Below are 20,457 nucleotides of genomic sequence, written 5' to 3' on the forward strand. Positions count from 1 at the left end.
TGATCCACCCACCTTAGCCTCCCAAAGTGCCGGGATTACAGGCCTGAGCCACCACGCCCCGCTGGGGCCTAGTAAGGTTTATACACTGAGCTACGAACTTCAAAGTCATAATCTCATTTTATCTCCATAAACCTGTGGAGCAAAGGTTCAGCAAGTCTGAGAAGACAAATAAGGCGATATCAGGCAGGCCTCCTGAAATAGAGTTAAAAGGTTATGCAGGCTTCCAGAAAATGCCCAAACCAACACACATCTTTCCCACATGTCTGAGGTCTTCACTGAAGTACCCAAGGTGGAAAGAGGAAAAAAAGTGGCAAGGATAAGAAAGAAAATAACCATGCTGGAGCCAGACATGACAGCTCATGCCTGTAATGCCATCTATTTGGGAGGCTGAGGTGGGAGGATCACTTGAGGCCAGGAGTTCAAGATAAGCCTGGGCAACATAGAGACACCCTTGTCTCTTCAAATATAAATATATAAATAAATATATATAATTATATATTGTATAATATATATTTATATATTGATATATAAATATATTATATTATATATTAATATATTTATATATAAATATATATTATATATTTATATTAAAATATATTAATATGTTATATATTTATATATCAATATATTAATATTTGTATATAAATATATTTATATATAAATATATATATATCACTTAGCCACATGTGGGAGTGTACACCTATAGTTCCAGCTACTCAGGAGGATTGCTTGAGCTCAGGAGTTCAAGGTTGCAGTGAGCCATGATCACATCACTGCACTCCAGCCTGGGCAACAGAGCAAGACTTCGTTTCAACAAAAGAAAGAAAAGTAATAATGACATCATCCTTAACGTAAGAATGCCCAGAAATATAAAAATGATATAGCTGTGAAGGAAGGTCTAATGCTTACAGATTCTACCAGTGCAGAACTGAGCTGGCTCCTATAATAGGTCCAACAGAGTTTCTGTCTCCAGGATCCCACTCATCCCTTCAGAACCATGGGTAAGAATTAGCTTGCCCACTGCAAAAAGCCTTGCCTCAAGCTGTTTTGGCCTTTTCACTCAGGCCATGAGCTCCTCTTTAAGCCAGAATTTCTAAACCATAGTGAGATTGAGTTGGCAAAGCCTACTTGATACACATTCTGAATAGACCTCAGGAAGCTTCAGGGTAGAGCCAGCCCACATAGGGCATCAGGGCCAATCTGCCACCATGGCCCATGTAAAAGCAAGACAATTGAGAAGCATTAACAGTCCTCAGTCTACCCTTCCTTAGTAAATTAACTTACTTCAGGAATGCTTATTTGCAGCGATAAGTCTCACTGGACAGGCAGGGCAAACTAGATGTTCAGGGGACAGGTGACTTGTCTAGGGACACATAATGAATCAAGGGTATAGCTGGCACTAGAACACAGATCTTGTGCTTCCTTGCAGCTTTTCTCCATAAAAAGAGGTTCCTCATCACCTTGCTCACAGGGGCTGGCTCCTCCTGGCCCATCTTGCTGCAGAGGAGAGGTGGGAGAAGGACCTGCACTGCTGCCGGCCACTGTCCCGGGGCCAAAAACCACACTGAGGTCATCTGGGACAGCTCAGGCTCTGCCGGCTCCAATGAGGGAAGGCCCTGCACAGGATGGGGGGAAAAGGAAGAAACACCTTCACCTCCCACTTCCCACCACTGCTTCCCAGAAGGTGCCCTGCAAGTTGCGGCTGCCCCTCTGCCTGGTACTAAGGGACCTTGTAAGATTAAGAAACAGTTCTGTAAAATGGAGGTACTGGATGGGAAACACAACTTTCATTTTTTGAGAAATAAATGTAGAAAGATCTCAGTGGAGAAGTGGGAGGAGGGGCCCCGGTAGAGAACCAACCTCGGAAGGAAAAGAGTTTCCTAAGGGCGTTTGGCAAGAAGTACTCAGAGTGACCCTAGTGGTGAGGAGGGAGAAGTGGAGGCCCAGACCTGGGGTCAGAGGGCTTGGCTTTTAGTCCTTTACCCACTGTACACACGGAAAATTCCTGAGTCTCAGCAGGAGCCCCTCCAAGGGAGGTAAAGGAGCAACGTAAGTGATTTTCATCTCTGTTCAAATAGGGAGCTCAAAGGCAGGCAAACTGTACCCTGAAGCCTCGGCTGGCATTAATCCCTAATCACTGGCCCCTAACAGGCAGATAGCCTCTGCATGGGATCAGCTGTCTCAGGTTTAAGTAGTAAAATCCCCTGAGTCTTCACTTTCACCAGCTCAGCTCAACACCTGCTCTCAATTTCCCATGATTTGGCTCATTACCTGCACTTCTAGGCCTGCTTTGTCCGTACCTTCCAGCCCATTAGGCACATCCCCCAAAGGTCCTATTACCCTCCCAAAGCTTAAAATGAACTGATACTTGGGAGCTGCTCTGAAGGCAACCAGGGAACCAGCTGCTCTCTGTTTACCCATGTGGACAAAGAATGCTAAGAACAACAACAAAAAAAAAAACCGTATCCACCTGGGACCTCCCAAGAGCCCTCCAGCAATGCACCTCTCGCCTCTGTCCAGAACACATTTATACACACCTGCTACAACCAGGGCTTCTCATTTTCTGGAGTACAAAACTAAACCACACTTCCTATCTCAAATTACCACACTGGCAATAGTAGGAACATTCTGTCCTGCCTGTTAAAAACACAAAACCACCTCCCACTACCACCTGATTAATTTCAGAGACAATGTAACCCATCTCTTGATATACATTGGAAAACTGTTTCATCCTGAAATTCTCTTCTACCTTCTTTAAGCCAGGTTTAACTCCTTTTCTCAAACTTAAATTCATTTTCCTTTCATAATGAAGGGGTGGCCTGCCCCTCCACACCTATGGGCGTTTCTCATCAGGTGGGCATTTCTCCACAGATGGGAGGAGAGACTGAGAAAAGAAAGAGACACATAACAGTCTGATCTCTCTTTTCCCCACATATAAACTTGCTTAGATAAAATGAAGACTTGAGGGTGAGCGGGCGCAGTGGCTCACGCCTGTAATGAACACTTTGGGAGGTCAAGGTGGGTGGATCGCCTGAACCCAGGAGTCTGAGACCAGCCTTGGCAACATGGTGAAACCCTGTCTCTACTAAAAATACAAAATTAGCCAGTCTATAACCCAGTCTCAAAATAAATTAATTAATTTTTTTTAAAAAGATGGACAAAAAAAAAAAAAAGAAATGAGGACTTGATAACTTCCCTCATGTAAATGGAAAAACTCAAGCCTGGAGAAATTAAGAGCTTTGCCCATGGTCCCACAATAGACAGTCAAGGTCAGGGCTCTGACCAGTCTCCTGATCTCATGACTGCCCATTCAGTCCCAGCTGCCAGCTCCTGTGCCTCATGTCAGCACTTGACAAAGGTACCTTCATGGTAAACACAACTTGCTCTCCATTCTAATCCTGAAAGATGGTCTGGGAGAGCAGTGGTTCCCAGCATTTTCAGTACCCAGGTTGTCTTCTTTTATTGGCTCTAAAGAGGCCTAATGTTTAGAAATATGCTGCCCATAAAGCATGTTTCATTAGTGATATTTTATCTTTATTCATCAGAAGTCAGAACTGCTGATTATCTCCTGCTGGTTGACAGGCATGAAATAACCAAGTTCATATAACTATGGTCAAACACTAAGAAAGATGATGTTTCAGTTAACCACTATGGCTATAGTTGATGCTGCCCAATTTCCATCAAATATCGTGAAATACTGAAAACAGCTTACAATATAGAACTTTTCAGGAAAGCAAATTAGTAATACTGATGAACACTTCCAATGTGTCTATCTTTCCTATCATTTCTGTAGGAAAAGTTGCTGGCACAAATGTGCAAAGGTGTACGAGTAAGAATGGTCACTGCAGCACTCTTTGTGATGATGAAAAACTGGAAACAATTTAAATGCCTATCCGTGGAAAGCTGGCATATCCATACAATGCAGAATGAGGTAAATCTGGATTTATCAACGTTAAAAGGATGTCCACAAGACAGTAACTTGTTTAAAAAAAAAATGAACAATATGAAACTACCTTTATTAATAGGATATACAGAATAAGATGTCTAAAAGAAACAAACTTGGAAGAGACAGGAGTTTTTTACTTTTCACTTTCTAAATCCTTTCTGTTATTTGAATTTATGAACATACGTTGCTTTTGTATTTAGGAAAAGGTACATGGAAGAACTTGTCTGTTCCAGAACTACTCAAAAAAAAAAAAAATTAAAGAAAAAAAAGCATGTAGATTTCCCCATTTCTGCTTTTTAAAATTTATTGATTGATTTATTTTTTTCTGAGACAGAGTCTCGCTCTGTTGCCCAGGCTGGAATGCAGTGGTGTGATCTCGGTTTACTGCAAGTTCCTCCTCCCAGGTTCACGCCATTCTCCTGCCTCAGCCTCCTGAGTAGCTGGGACTACAGGCGCCCGCCACCATGCCCAGCTAATTTTTATATATATATATATATATATATATATATATATATATATATATATATTTTTTTTTTTTAGTAGAGATGGGGTTTCACCATGTTAGCCAGGATGGTCTTGATCTCCTGACCTCATGATCCGCCCGCCTCAGCCTCCCAAAATGCTGGGATTACAGGTGTGAGTCACCGTGCCAGGCCTTCCATTTCTGCTTTCATAAGCCCTGAAACCAGTCCTCTGAGCACCTTAAAGGCACCTCGGCCAGTAGCCCCTCTTCACCCCATCCCAAGAGCAGTTGAAGTCCCAGCAATGCTCCTTCGGAGGTTTTGGCTCCCTAAAGTCATTCTTCAGCCCTGAAATCCTCAAGCCCAGTCACTTCCCGGAGTCAAAATTAGCCAACACAGGTGTAATGAGCAGCAAGGGGACAACGGTTAAGCTATTAATAAAGCAGCTACTGATGTGAACACTAAGCAGCCAGGGGAACCAGCTCCAAAGTACAGCTCCATAGCAGAGGAAAAGGAAGTAAGTTAACACATATACTCATAACTTTATTTTCTCCTTTGACTATGTCTGCAACAGTCTCACAGCCCAACTGTGACGTGAGGAGAGAATGAGGTAAATAAATCACAGTGGCTTTAGGAAACCTTCTTCTTCTTAGAGAAGAAAAAGGCATTTAGAGAAACTAGAGCTTGCAAAAAGAGATCAGAGCCCAGAGCAGGAATTAGAGTCTAGAAGACAGGAAAGAAACCAGGGATTACTGCTTCCTTGACTAATTGAAAGCCCTCAAGGCAGATGAACTACTAGAGTTAGGAAAGCAGGTAGAACAGATTCCTACCATGGAGAAAAAAGCAAATTAGAAGGACTGACACAATTATCGACTCTGACCCCCAGCCCCCAGCTTTCTTTTGGATCAAGCACCCTAGTAACACAAGTGTACCTCCCTGTAAGGGGTGCATCCCAGATCCCCAAATCTGGGTTACAATATTGTCAAACAAAAGAAGAAAACATTTTTTACTGAAAAACTAATTCTTCACTGGTCTCTTTTAAATAGTGAGCTTCCAATACAGCATTTGAGTATGATTCAATATAAATATTTCAGGAATAAATACAACAGGCAGATTGAGTCACCTGTGAAAAATAGCACACATTGGCTATATGCTCAACACTCTTCTGAGTGCCTTCCTACATTTAGTCATTTAATCCTCACATCACTTTTGGGGGAGATATTGTCAGTATCTCCACTTTTAAAAGGAGTAAACTGAGGCATGGAGAGGATAAGCAACTTGTTTAAGAGCTAAGAAGTCATAAACCCAGGATTCAAACTCAGGCAGTCTGACTCCAGAGGCTACACTCAAACATCATGCTATACTAGTTATTTCTCATGGGGTATTCTGCCCTTAGCACCTGGCTTCTTGACCTGGCAGAGAAAAGAGACCCTAATTGTAGACCCTAACTCTGCCAACCCCAGTATCATGTCCAGCCAGCTGCTTCTGTCCAGCAGGCTCCATGGGTGCTAGGTGAAGAGAGATTATCATTGTCAATCATAAAAGTGACAAGGGCATGACATCAAGGTCGAGGCTCTGGGAAAAGCTTTGAACATGAGATGATTCCTGGTCTCATGCTGGTCGACTGTTTCCACCTGCTGACATATATATAACTGACTTGACTAATTGGTTATATATACATATATATATATGTATCTCCACTGATGTGAGAAGAACTGACAGGATTCCACAGGAAAAGTGCCATCCAGAAGCAGAGGCAAGAGTTAGCATTCCTTGAAGTTCCCCAAAATATATGGGGAACAGAGTCCCAGACCTTTTGGGGAGCTATGCAGCCTATAATGACGCTTAGAAATACAGATGCATGGGGACAGGAAATGATGCTTCATCTCCTCGCAAACCCTCCTGCTGTCTCTATCTAAAAGACAAGCATGGAAATGCTCAGGTGAAAGCTATCCTCAAAAAAAATGAACCTACAGGGAAAATAGTTTACAAAGTACAAAGCCTAAACCTGTGAGAAAGTAAGATGCCCAAGACACTGTGAGAAGCCAAGTGTCAGGGCTCATTCCCCTGAGGCCTGAAAGAATGAAGCCAAACAGCACTGGCTCCCATCTGTAATTTCTACAATGAGCAGCACTCTCCCAAAATTTAGCCCAACAGATAAAGCTGGTAACATTACCAGCTCTAAGTAATTCCTGCACCTGCAACTGTGTCTTACTCATTGTGTGTACAATAATGTTTGTTCTAACTTCCATCAGCAAGCCAGTGTGCAAATGTCCCAGGAGACAGAGATTCAGTTAAAGAAAGCAGTAAGAAACTGCTGGACTACACCAGTAGTCTAGCCCCAAGAACAGACATTTCGCTAAGTCTACTTGTTTTAGACAGGACATTCCACCCTGGAGACTTTGTATTAAATTTCCATGTCAAAGAATTATTTATCGCTCCCACCAAGCAGTAGAGTCTAGGATTATAACTATATTCCCAAGATAAAATGCTGAGAGAGAGCAGTCCCTCCTCTCTGCCAGAACTCACAACATTTCTTCTCTGACATTCGAAGATTTGGGGTTTTAGTTTCATAGCTGTTGTTGTTCTGTTCTGAGACAGATGCCCCAGACATGGCAGCTCTTCAGATGTCTGAAAGAGAGAAGTAGAATGTAAAAAAGGGAAGGGGAAGAAGGAAGACATAACTTAAAAGAAAACTCAGTGCATTGGATCCGCGTGGTATAAGTAAAAGCACCCTGGGCCAAGAGTCAAGTTCAGTCTTGTTTCTCCCAATTAGCAGCTACTTCTCTAGCCCTGTTTCCTCACCTATAAAAAGAGTAGCGCTAGAACCTTACATTTATCTGCTGACTTACGAGTCTACATTTACAAACGTTATCTTCTTCAGTCCTTCCAATAATCTTGTAATTAGACAGATTTTGCTACCATTATTTCTTCTCCTCCTTTTACAGATTGAAAATTTGAGATTCATCGGATTAAGTGGCCTGCTCAAGGTTTCATGACCTCAGATTCTAGTTTTAAGAATCTGGGCAGAGTAGTGGCAGCAGTTGGGGTGCGGTGGGTTATGAATAGACCAAGTTCATTACCAAGAAAGTAACTCCAATCTAATGGTAGGGCTGTTTCGAAAAATGTGGGGCCGGGCACGGTGGCTCACTCCTGTAATCCCAATACTTTCGGAGGCTGAGGCGGGCGGATCACGAGGTCAAGAGATAGTGACCATCCTGGCCAACATGGTAAAACCTCGTTTCTACTAAAAATACAAAAATTAGCTGGGCGTGGTGGTGCGCGCCTGTAGTCCCAGCTACTCAGGAGGCTGAGGCAGAAGAATCGCTTGAACCCGGGAGGCGGAAGTTGCAGTTAGCCAAGGTCGCGCCACTGCACTCCAGCCTAGCGACAGAGCCAGACTCCGTCAAAAAAAAAAAAAAAAAAAAAAAAAAAAAAAAAAAAAAAAAGGAAAAATGAAAAAGAAAGAAAAGAAAAAAGTGAGGGACGTGGGAAAATCTCGAACATATTCCCTGAAGGAAAAACAGTAACTGGACCTCAAGACAGCCCTAGCTAGCACGTCACTCATTTCTCCTCTGGTGCATTCTCAAGCCCTGCTCCGCACCCTCTCCCTAGTTACCTCCAGGGCTCAGTCTAAAGAACACCGGAGAGCTGAGGTGGTAAATGACTTCCCCAAGGTCACCTCGGGAAGAGGGGTAAGCCCTGATTCGAACTGGAGTGGGAAAGCCCTGAGCTCATGCCCCCAATTCAGACAACAGGGGGCTGGTGAGGACGGAAGGTCCTGCGCCTTCAAGAGCCTTACACGATTCCTTCACTGACCACACAAATCCTCCAACCCAAACACCGGCTCTGGCTCCCGGTCCCAGAATGTCCGCGCTCCCTGCCATGCCGGGCGACCAGTAGTACCTCGCCCCGCACTTCATCCAGGGGCACGCAGCCCTGGCATCCCGCCCCGCTAGACCCCACCCGGCGCTGCGCAACTGTGGCTCACCCTACGATCTCTCCTAAGATCCCTCCCTGCCTTGGCCCCGGCGCCTCCCCTGTAACACTACCGAACCGAGCCGACAGCTTGTGGCCGGGGCCGGCGCTACAGTAGCCGGCAAATCATGTGAGCCCGTCTGGCCCCGCCCCTCGCGCGTAGGTCCTCACCTGGAGAGAATCATCCACCAATCGGGCGCCTGCAGGGCCCAGGGGGCGGGGCCGGGTCGCAATAGCCTACGCGGGCTCGGGAAGGCTGGTGTAAGTGGGAACCAGAGAGATCACAAGCACCCGAGTTTCCCAGTGCCGCGGAGCCTGGTGGCATTGTTGCTTGGTAACTAATAGGGCTGGGGGCGGGGTTAATAAAAAGCCTGGCTTTTTTCTGACTCTCGCGAGAGTGGACTATTCAGTAGGCGCCTTGAGAGGGGGTGTGCCCTTTGAGTGATGAGAAAATGCTGCAAAGATTAACGCTCTCATTACTGAATCCCAACAGAACCTCAATTGATCCATAAAAGGGAACGTAAGCTTTAAAGATGTTTTTGCTAGAATAAACTACCACAACACTTGAGCTAATTATGCCTTAGGGTGTATACATACCCCGTTCCACAGGTCAGACGCTGTAACCTAAGAAACTCAACCACTCTCATCGTTGAACCAGAAGCTTCCCTGGACCCACCCATACACCCCAGTGGAATTTTTTTTTTCTTTTTTTGAGATGGAGTTTTGCTCTTGTTGCCCAGGCTGGAGAGAAATGGCACGATCTTGGCTCACCGCAACCTTTGCCTCCCGGGTTCAAGCGATTCTCCAGCCTCCGAGTATCTAGGATTACAGGCATGCGCCACTACGCCCCCCTTATTTTGTATTTTTAGTAGAGACAGGATTTCTCCATATTGATGAGGCTGGTCTCGAACTTCTGACCTCGGGTGATTCACCCGCCTCGGCCTCCCAAAGTGCTGGGATTACAGGTGTGAGCCACCGCGCCCGGCCACCCCAGTGGACTTCTAACCGCTCCTACCTTCCCTCCTACCTACCTCCCAACTCAGGCTGTATCATCTGTTGTAGTGTCTTGAAGAACCAAGGAGGAAAATTGCACCAGCAGAAAAAAATTGAGTCATGAAAGATGTGAAAAGATAGAAACATTACATATCATTTATTCAGAAGCAAAGTCTTTTACAGTGGAGGTGAGTTTGGACCAAGTGAACTACACTTTTCATAGTTGCCCCAGTGGGCCCGTTTGATGCTTGATAAACACACTCTAGACAAGTGGGACTTGCTGTCTGGATACCGGCTGGATAAAGAACAATGAGTATAGATTTCTTGGAAAATAGACATATAAATTCAGGGATGTCTTTATTCCTCCTTCGCCTGGGAATTAAACTCATTCTTCCAAAAGTTCAAACAGTTATCTCCTCTTTGAGACTTTTTACAACTCCCAGAGTGCTCTAGTTGCCCTCTCTATGTCTATACAACTCTGTCTTTATTCTTTCAGCAAGTATTTGTTGAACATTTTTTATTTGCGATTCACAGTCCTGGGTTCTAGGCACACACGGTTGAAAAGGTACACATAATCTAGCATTATCACGTTGCTTTGAAATTCAGTGGCTGTGTGTCTCACACCCCACCCTGTCTCCCAACTGCAATCAATACTTGTTACAATGAAGGCAGGAATGAAGTCTTCATATTTGCATGCCCAGGAACTGAACTGGAATCTGATGACACGCACTACATGACTCCTCCTTACACTGCCACCACCTGAATGAGGCAGCTGCCCTGGGCCCAGATGCTGACCTCATACTGTGCTTTCTGATGTGGCAAATAGACGTTTTCAAGCAGTCCCAGGGAGGCAGAAAGGCCAGTCCTTTGGCCCCTGGAACCTCAATGAGTCAATGTTTAATGCAGCCACGAGTCTAGTCACAAGTATAATTGTTTTTGACTGGTCCTTTGACTCAGTGACCATTCCTGGCATTCGTTTGCGTTGTGAACTATGATTGTGTTTCTCCTAATGTAGTCTGGGTGTAGCGTGGAAGCCCCAATTTAATAATTTCCGACCTCACTAAGTGCAAGGTCACATTCCAAGCTCCAGAGCTTCATTAAGGAACTCCTTCCCCCGCCCTCTTTTCTTAAGCATATATGCTACCGACGCGGAGGGCACCTCACTCGCTCTACAAGTAGCAAGACCCGTTGTCCTTTAGGAATACGGAGGTTTACATCTTCGTTCTGAGGGTGGGGGAAAAATCAGTTGTCACTTTAAAAGAGTTCGCGCTTAAGGCAGAAGCCGCGCCGAAGCGTCGCGAGAACTGTAACAACCCGCAACTTCTCGCGATGTTTGGCCCCGCTAAAGGTCGCCATTTTGGAGTCCACCCGGCGCCTGGTTACCCCGGCGGCATCGCTCAACCGGCTGCCGGGACCAAAGCTGGTCCCGCGGGTGTCTGGCCTGTGGGCAGCCGGACCGACACGATGTGGCGGCTCCGCTGCAAGGCCAAGGACGGCACCCATGTTTTGCAGGGGCTGTCCAGCCGGACCCGGGTGCGGGAACTCCAGAGCCAAATTGCCGCCATCACCGGGATCGCCCCCGGCGGTCAGCGAATCCTCGTCGGATACCCTCCCGAGTGCCTGGATCTCAGCAATGGGGATACCATTCTGGAAGACTTGCCCATCCAATCTGGTAAGGAATCAGGGCAGGGGCCAGGGAAAGTCCCGGGAGGACGGAGGGGGGCGTGAGAGAGAACAGAACACTAGTCAAGGCAAGGTGGCTGTGGGTCGGCGGGGGACTTTGAGGCCAGGGGTCGAGGATAGATCAAAGAACAGAGAACTCTGACGGGGGCCGGGGCAAGTGTCTAGCAACTCCCTGTCTTGACACAGGGTTGAAAGGGAACCCAAAGGCTTGAAGTCCCCCTTCCCCAATCCGCTTTCTGCTCGGCTTTGAAACTATCCCATTTTGTTTTCCGTCGGCGTCCACAAAAATATGAAGAAGTAGGGCCTATTTTCTCTGTCCTTATGTCTCTTTTCCCCTGTATCATCGATGAGATCTCAAGGATGCAGGATTTTTTTTTTCTTGGTTCATTTTTGCAATCCCCTTCATAGATACTTCGTTTGACAGGCATACTCATTTTCGAGTCAGCTTTTAAACACCCACTGAAAGCCCTTTCAATTTCTAACCAGTAGCAGTTATTTTTGTGCCATATCAAAACTTGAACATCAGTGTTTATAATTAAAAGCTTTCAGTTGCTGTATCAAGGACGCTGTAAACACTCAGAGTAGATAAGTTCCCAGAGAAGGAGACCCCCCTAGCGGCCTACTCTGTAGTGAGCACCTTCTGTAAAATACTGTATAAGGAAAGGAAATTTTGTTTTTGAAATGTATCTTTTTAGGTAAGCTTAAAGTTGTTTACTCCAGACCGCTTCACTAAATTGGGATGCAACCTGAAGTGTCTTTGTTCTTTGTTCTTTTTTCATCTTTATGAAAATTCAGTGAACAAAGATTGTTACTGGTAACTTATTTGCAAAGCTGTCTTCTCTTTAATAACTCCAGTTTATGCTTTAACTCCTTCAGTTTGTAATTTACAGACTTGGCTAGTGAACACTCGGTTTCTTCTATAATTTCTCTGCAGATCGGGATTTGTTTTATTTTTAACAGGTGACATGCTGATCGTTGAAGAAGACCAAACCAGGCCCAAAAGTTCACCTGCATTTACTAAACGTGGTGCTTCTAGTTACGTCAGGGAAACTTTGCCTGTGCTTACCAGAACCGTGGTCCCAGCAGACAATTCTTGCCTCTTTACCAGTGTGTACTATGTCGTCGAAGGAGGAGTCTTGAATCCAGCTTGTGCCCCTGAGATGAGACGCCTCATAGCACAAATTGTAGCAAGCGATCCGGACTTCTATAGTGAGGCAATACTGGGAAAAACAAATCAAGAGTACTGTGACTGGATCAAAAGGGATGACACTTGGGGAGGAGCAATAGAGATATCGATTTTGTCCAAGTTTTACCAATGTGAAATATGTGTAGTGGATACACAGACAGTAAGAATTGATCGTTTTGGGGAAGATGCAGGATATACTAAAAGGGTTCTGCTTATTTATGATGGCATCCACTATGATCCACTTCAGCGTAACTTCCCTGATCCAGATACACCTCCTCTGACCATTTTCTCCTCTAATGATGATATTGTTCTTGTACAAGCACTGGAATTAGCAGATGAAGCTAGAAGAAGGAGACAGTTTACTGATGTCAACCGCTTCACCCTGAGATGCATGGTATGTCAGAAAGGATTAACTGGACAAGCAGAAGCAAGGGAACATGCCAAGGAGACAGGCCATACCAACTTTGGAGAAGTGTGATCTATGCATGAATGAGGGTTGAAGTCTACTACCTCACAGATCCAGAAGGCTCTGGGTTTTCCAATAAGCTGTCGTAACCCTAAAGAACAAAGGACACAATGCTTGAACCATCCTTTTGACTTAAAACCACTAAGACACTGAAATTCCTTGTTAAGATTAAAATTAGTGTGCAAGTTTACAGATGTGTGTCTACAGTGGTAAACTGTACATACATGCCTCTTTCTGCTGGAGTGACAGAATAGGTGATCCTTGCCACCTACTGACACTGACCTGAAGATTGAGATTGAGTATTATAAACTAGCACCCAGCAGCTTTAACTTGTAGAAGAAAGCATCACATTTTGGGTAATGTGGAAGGCCTCCTGTGAGTCCACTGGACATTTACCACAGTGTCTCCAGTAACCGAGTCTTTTTAAAAACTCTGAATCAGTTAAGTTTCTAAATTATGAATTGATTCATCAAATGAAGATACTCAGAATTGTCCAAACTGATTTTATATTGCAATTTGGTACACTTTATAAATGTGTGCTTAACCACTGATAAGTACATCACAAGCAATTTTTACAGGGATGAGTCTCATCCTTGAGAATGTTATCACAAAACAGGAACTGATTGTGCCCTGTTTAAGATCTCTAGTGTATAAAAAGTAGAATGTATGAGGGAAAAGGTGCCTGAGCAGCTTTCTGAAGCTTTAAAAGACCGTTGGCCTCGTGTTTTAATGCAATTCATGTACTGCTCTTTGTCACATTGGATAACATTTTAAAGTTAAGCAGGGTATTTTTTTAAATTGGAAATTCCTTGAAATTTGAGTCCTCAGTTTTTTCTTCATTTGCATAAAGATTTGTCTGGGGGGATTTAATTTTCTCAGCTTTTTGTTAAGAGCACTTCCTCCAAAAAATTTTTTTCAAGTAATAATGCTCTGCTTTGGGTTGGTTTTTGTAAGATTTTTTGCACACCTAAACAGTGTTTGCTTTTGTGCTAGCCTTATCCCTCCACTAAAGTTATTTTAAATAATTTCACATTTCTGCAAATTAGCACTTTGCTTGTCTGCAATCTTTTACTTTGATTTTTGAAGTTTTAAAGTAATTGGAGTAATACTGTTGAATGAATTTGTTTCACTTCCAAAATAGGAAAAATTGTAAATCCTTGCCTTATGCAGCTTTCTCAGAATTCTGCTTCTTCCTAATACTAGATGTGTAGCCATTTGCTTCGTGGACTAATCCGCAAGGCACACCCTCTAAAACTTAGCTTCACTACAAGATCTTCCAGATAAAGTTTTCTACCTCTTAATTATTCTGATCAGGGATGCTAAATTATAATTTGTTATGTATTATCTCATATAATGTGAAGAGGCTTAATGTTGTGAAGTTTTGTTATTTTGGTCTCATTTTTTATTAAGTATCTCACTTAGAAAATCAGTGGTATACTTTAAAGCACTTGGATCTTTTTCAGCATATCTTCCTAGCAAATGTTTTAAAATTAACATTTACTTTTAGCACTTTCACTTGGTGAAGGTGGCCATATAAAATTAAGGAACATTTGAACAATATAGGAGAAAAGTACTTTTAAGGGACAATTCACAAAGTATGTTTGAAATTGTCAGATGACATTTCTTGAGTACCTTTTGTGTGCATAGTTATTTTAGACAATATAAGCTGTTATGATCAGTATAACTTAAAAGTGTTTAGTTTTCTATTTTACTGAGCCTTAAAAATAGCACTGATAAACTTATGATACTTAATGTTTGGCAATCATAATATGTTCAAATTAATAGGATTGAAAATCTCTCCACACCTGACTCTCATCTGGTCTAGATGGTTTTGGTTTTGTATCTTTTTTATTTCTCCCAGAAAATATTAAATTTAAAACTGTAAATTAAGAATATACCACTAGATAACAATTATCAAATTGAGCTTTATGCATCGTTAGTCAGAATGCTTACCTTCCTTTCTTTGCTACTTCAGGAGACAAAGTTGACATTTGCTTACTGCAGCTTTAGATGTAGAAGTTTATTCATGCAACAAATATTTATTGAGTAATTTATACTGTGCCAGGCATGTTTTGATATGTTTCTGTTGTATGTTTTGATATGTTCCAACATAAGTTTCTGTCACTTTAAAATTCAGTATATATTTTCTACAGTGGGTAAATTTAACAAATGGAAAGGAAAATTAAACCCCTTCATTGTAAGTGCTTTGTTTACATATTAAGTGTCAAGTATTTATTCAGGGGATCTTATTTCATTCTATTTTATCTGTCATGTAGGTTGTCCATTTACCAGTTGGACACAGATACTCTGTCAAATTCCTTTCAAAAATGACTTTAATCTGCTGAAATTTAGCACTAGTACTTTAGTGTTCTGATCATGGAAAATTCAAGATGAAGCTTTATTTGCGGACCATCTGATTTAGTTATTGAGCATTAAAAACCTAAACCTTTCCTCATTCTAAACTCAAGCTTTAAAGCCTCACAGAATTTACAGGGGTTTTTTGTTGTTGTTGTTGTTGTTTGTTTTTTCATTTTTTACTGTGCTTATTAAACTCTTGAAATTAGTTATTAAAGGGAGTAAATTCTCATCTTGGGAATTTTGAAAATCTGTGGACTTACAACTTTCAGGAGGATTAAATGTCTTTAAGTTTTGTACTAGAGCAGAGTGAAATCCTTCTTCCTATTCATTCAGTTTTTGCCTGCCATAGGGGAGGTTTTTTTTTTTTTGTAAATTAAAATGAGGACAGTTTATATCAGTGGCAAAGTGAATAAAGACCTCACTTTCCCACCCCACCCTTCTTCCTTTCTTTTACTCTTCTTTGGATTAAAGTCAGGTGTAGTGCTATGAAGATTCACTCCTGAATAAAGTGATTTCAGAAGCGAAAATTGAATATACCTGGAAATTTTGTGATGTGTTAGCCAAGCGAAGATATTAGTGTGTTACATCTTTTGCTAATGGTTTGTGGTTGATTTCTTCATTGTTTCCCATGAAATTAGCATAGTCAGGTAGTACCCTTGAAGCTTGACTGCTGGTCAGTTTGACCCTGTTTTTAACAACTAATGTAGTCATGCCACTTGATTATTCCATGAAGTCCCAGCAAAATAATAATCAGGAATTAACTAACATTATATTATCTATCTAATTTGTCTGTGGCCCCAAATGCCCATGCCTAACTTGCTTCTCCAGTTTATTCCTTCTGTGTAGGGATTAAAACGTGGGTGTTGCAAGTTGCCCTAAGCTAAACATAGTTTTCTTACATCTTTTTGAAAAAAAAGGGAATGGGAAGTATGCAAGATTAAGCAACAGCGATTTTTTTTTTTTTTTTTTTTGACGAATCAGGTGACCTTCCTAAACATACTAAGAATTACGTTCTTTCATGTGTTAAGACACATTTAATTTGTTTGCAGCACTTTAACAAAAATATGGAATAAAAGTTTACATGTTGGCCCTCTAGGGATCTAATTAAGGACATTAAAGTACAATTTTTGAGCTGCTATCCATCAGCTCTTCTTAATCAAAGATTGCCATCAGTATAGAGTGTATCTAATGGCACAGCATTCTGGTGTTTTGATAACAGTAGAACTCAATTTCAGTAACTATTAGGAGCATGGTCTGTGCTCTAGCATTAAAAATGTTATTATAATGTGAATATCTTGTATTCATTGTACAATGCAGTATTCAAAATTGTCCTTGTAGTGCAAAGATGACTGATAATTTCTAAAAGATTTGATCCTTAAAACTTGTTTGTTTCCAAGCAGACTTATTTTAAGGAAACTGATTTTTGAGTCAGAAGCCTTAAAAGTGTCATATACAAGTGACATCATTTTAAGTCCAAAGTGAAACACTCGATTTGAATAAGCTAGTTTATTAACTAAAGCTGTTTTGTTATGAAGTGTTACAGTATTTCAGCACATGTCATTCAACATAAAAAGAATATTAAATGTCCCTGGTGTGGGAGAGTGTTTATTTTTCTCAAAATTAGCTAGCATTTTGCTTACAGTGCTTTGAATATTTGACTTAAAATTATTATTGATGTTGAATTGTAGGGTGCTAATTTAGGTCTTGATTCACATACATTTAAAGGAGGTTGGTAACCCCCTCATGGTAGAGTGAAGGGAGAAAAGGGCCAAGAGGACAAAGTACCACTGAAAAAGAAGAGATTGTCAAATAGATGCATTCCTAGTCATGAATTATGCTTTTCCAAACATTTTTAAAGCAATGCCTTTGTGTCAACTCAACCCTTCTTCCCCATTTCTTATCATAGAATATAGCATGGCCATAGGTGAAAAAGCTTGTCATTAAAGTATGAAACCATGAATTATAAGCATTTTGCCATGATGCCCTTTTATACTTATGTTTTTAAAAGTACTAACCAACATACAGGAGTTTAGGAATAGTGAAGATATAATTTGATTAAGTTGTAGGTAAACAGAAAGGATAATCTTAGGCTCAGAATTTCTACTGTGATTACGACTCTACTTTATAAACTGGTATAGGCTATGTAATTAGCCCGTAAGTTACCTAAAGGACCAGGGGACCTAATTTTTATCAGTTTTCCAGTCACATTGGTGCCATTCAGGACTCCAGCTGTTTACAGGAAATATGTACTTAGCAGAGTAGTATTTTTCCTTGAAAAAAATTTAAATTCAGCCTAATTACAGAATGAATATGAATAGCTTGTGAAAAGGGTTAGAGAACAACAATATTCCTATAATTTCTGTATTCAGTAGAGACAGGTTCCTGATGCAAAAATAAAACCACAAGACTGTCAAATTAGAGCTTTAGAATATGACGAAAAAATAGGGATGGGCAAAACAGCATAAGAAAATATTTTTTCTTAAGATGGACAGTGTTTTCTTGTTTTAAAAATGTTTTGCCTATTTGCCAGCATTTTTTGAAGTAATGCACTGCTGCTACCTGGAAGATGTCTAACTTCATTTTCTACAACTCTTACGTGATTTTGCCATTGTCATTAAGATGCATTGATTTTATTTATGAGGTGTATGACTTTGAATATCTAAATGCTGTATTAAGTGACTTGTTTCAAAGGAATAAATGAAGTGAAAACGTTGTTTTGAGTTTATTTTGGGATCAGGGCAGAGGGCCAGTGAACAGCTATTTTACTCAATATACATGTTATCAAAAGCTTACTGCATCTTTACCAAAATCTGCCTAATATCACCATTTAGGCGGACTCAGTGAATGAGATAGGAGAAACTAAGGTATTTCTCCTTAACGCCGAAAGGCATTTGAAATTCCCATTCATTGACTAAATTTTTTTCTAAATCAAATCCTGCAAGTTGTAATTCAATATTTGTTGCTGACAAATTGTCAATGTGGAAAGGCTTAATATTTCTTTTATAATAGACTGCAATCTTTGTGAACTTAATCTGTTTGAAAATAGCAACATCACTATGGTAGGGTTTATTTCATCTTTGGTAGTGTCAACATTTAAACATGTATTTGAAGCAACACTGTGGCTATTAGAATTGGCCAGAGTTCAGGTTCCCTACCTAAACGAAACTACTTACCCATTCTTTCACATTGAAAGCTTAAAAATTAAGGAAGTGGAACTAATAATATCTAATCAAATTGCACAGCAGCATAAAATATATCTCTGGGGGTCAGCATACATCCAACATAAGAATAAGTCAAGCCAAACCTCACATTACAAGGTTCATAAAGAATTGCTTGGGTTGTGTGATGGAAGCTTATTGAATAGTTAATTGTGCCCATAAAGCAATAGTTCTCAAAGTTGGTCATCACATTACCTGGGAACTTGTTAGAAATGCAAATGCTCAGAAGGAAATCAGAAATTGGTGAGACCCAACAATCAATTTTAATAAGCCCCCAGGCGATACTAATGCATGATTTAAAAAAAAAAAAAAAAGTTTTGGAATCGTGCCTATCACTATGGTTGTTTAAATGAACCTTTAATCAACTTGCAAGAGATCTCTTATGGCTTATACCAGTTTTATGTCCTTAGCCTCATGCAATTCATTTTCACTAACCACTTATAGTCATTAAATTTACAGATAATGTAAAGCCAGAGAAGACTTATAGAACAATGAATGACAATTCAAAAATCTCAACAAGCCAAAAACGCCTAACATTGAATATTCCTAAATGTGAAGTCCTGCCCTTGAGTTCTAAACAATCCATTATGTGAATTCAGCATGAGGGAAAACCTGGCTTTATAGTTGTTTTGACAAAAGATGTAGCAATGGTACTTAATTCTAATTCTGATCCCAATAGAGTGCTATGGCTTAGGTTGCAAAAATAGCTACATCTTAGTACTTGAAAGAGCAGGAAAAGGAAGCAATAGTCTTTTTTTTTTTTTTTTTTTTTTTTGAGACAGAGTGTTGCTGTGTCGCCCAGACTGGAGTGCTGTGGGGCAATCTCGGCTCACTGCAAGCTCCACCTCCTGGGTTCACACCATTTTCCAGCCTCAGCCTCCCAAGTCGCTGGGACTACAGGCGCCCGCCACCACACCCAGCTAATTTTTTGTATTTTTAGTAGAGACGGGGTTTCACCATGTTAGCCAGGATGGTCTTGATCTCCTGACCTCGTGAACCACCCGCCTCGGCCTCCCAAAGTGCTGGAATTACAGGTGTGAGCCACCGTGCCCAACCGCAATAGTCTTAATGTTGGTCATGTTGCATTGGAGGTTTGGATGTGGGTTTTACCTGTAAAATGTGGTGAAAAACAGGTTTGATGGCCATCGTGGAGGCTGACGAAATAAGGGGGGAAGAAAAAGAGATTGACATGATAGCTAACTTCAAATTTTGGGAAATGTATAAAAGATGAATTAGATTTATTCTCTGAGGTCCTAGAGGAAAGAATTCAGACTAAAAAAGGATGGATATTGTTGCAAAATAAACTTACATTGAAAACCTAACAAGAATGAAAAGGGAAGCTATAATATTAAAAAAATAGTAATGGAGGTAGTCTTTTGCATAATGAGAAATAGTGCTAGAAGTCATTAGGTCCCTATCATCTTAAAAAAAAAATCTGTTTTACAGATGTTGGGGAGAATGTGGGGAAATAGGGATGTTTTACACTGTTGGTGGGAGTGTAAACTAGTTCAACGATTGTGGAATACAGTGTGGCGATTCTTCAAGGATCTAGAACTAGAAATACCATTTGACCAACAATCCCATTACTGGGTATATACCAAAAGGATTTAAATCATTCTACTATAAAGACACATGCACACATGTTTATTGCAGCACTATTCACAATAGCAAAGACTTGGAACCAACCCAAATGCCCATCAATGATAGATTGGATAAAGAAATGTGGCACATGTATACCATGGAATACTATGCAGCCATAAAAAAGAATGAGTTCATGTCCTTTGCAGGGACATGGATGAAGCTGGAAACCATCATTCTCAGCAAACTAACACAAGAACAGAAAACCAAACACCATGTGTTCTCACTCATAATTGGGAGTTGAACAATGAGAACATATGGGCACAGGAAGGGGAACATCACACACCAGGGCCTGTCAGGGGGTGGGGTGTAAGGGGAGGGATAGCATTAGGAGAAATAACTAATGTAGATGACGGGTTGATAGGTGCAGCAAACCACCATGGCACATGTATACCTATGTAACAAAATTGCACATTCTGCATATGTATCCCAGAACTTAAAGTATAATTTAAAAAAACATATATCTGGCCAGGTGCAGTGTCTCACGCCTGTAATCCCAGCTCTTTGGGAGGCCAAGGCAGGTGGATCAC

General features: G+C 41.3%; 2 protein-coding genes across 11 annotated transcripts in view; one reads left to right on the forward strand and one right to left on the reverse strand.

The window, feature by feature from the left end:
* PFKFB2 (6-phosphofructo-2-kinase/fructose-2,6-biphosphatase 2) overlaps window positions 1-20,457 on the reverse strand; it is a 39,643-nt gene that overhangs the window by 17,730 nt on the left and 1,456 nt on the right. For 3 of the 10 annotated variants that reach the window (XM_050782016.1, XM_050782011.1, XM_050781946.1), the window contains exons 1-2: window positions 8,399-8,542; window positions 6,937-7,038 (exon numbers count right to left, since the gene is read on the reverse strand). In XM_050782016.1, the coding sequence (XP_050637973.1) occupies window positions 6,937-7,021 (85 nt within the window). In that variant the 5' untranslated portion in view covers window positions 7,022-7,038; window positions 8,399-8,542. The other 7 variants (XM_050781957.1, XM_050781966.1, XM_050781973.1 and 4 more) reach the window with 7 other exon arrangements.
* YOD1 (YOD1 deubiquitinase) lies at window positions 10,546-17,783 on the forward strand. The gene is made up of 2 exons (XM_050782043.1): window positions 10,546-11,050; window positions 12,022-17,783. Exons 1-2 carry the CDS (start codon window positions 10,708-10,710, stop codon window positions 12,723-12,725), a joined length of 1,047 nt encoding a protein of 348 aa, XP_050638000.1. The 5' UTR covers window positions 10,546-10,707; the 3' UTR covers window positions 12,726-17,783.

The sequence above is a fragment of the Macaca thibetana genome, chromosome 1 (genome assembly GCF_024542745.1).
Source record: "Macaca thibetana thibetana isolate TM-01 chromosome 1, ASM2454274v1, whole genome shotgun sequence".
Classification (NCBI taxonomy): Eukaryota; Metazoa; Chordata; class Mammalia; order Primates; family Cercopithecidae; genus Macaca; species Macaca thibetana.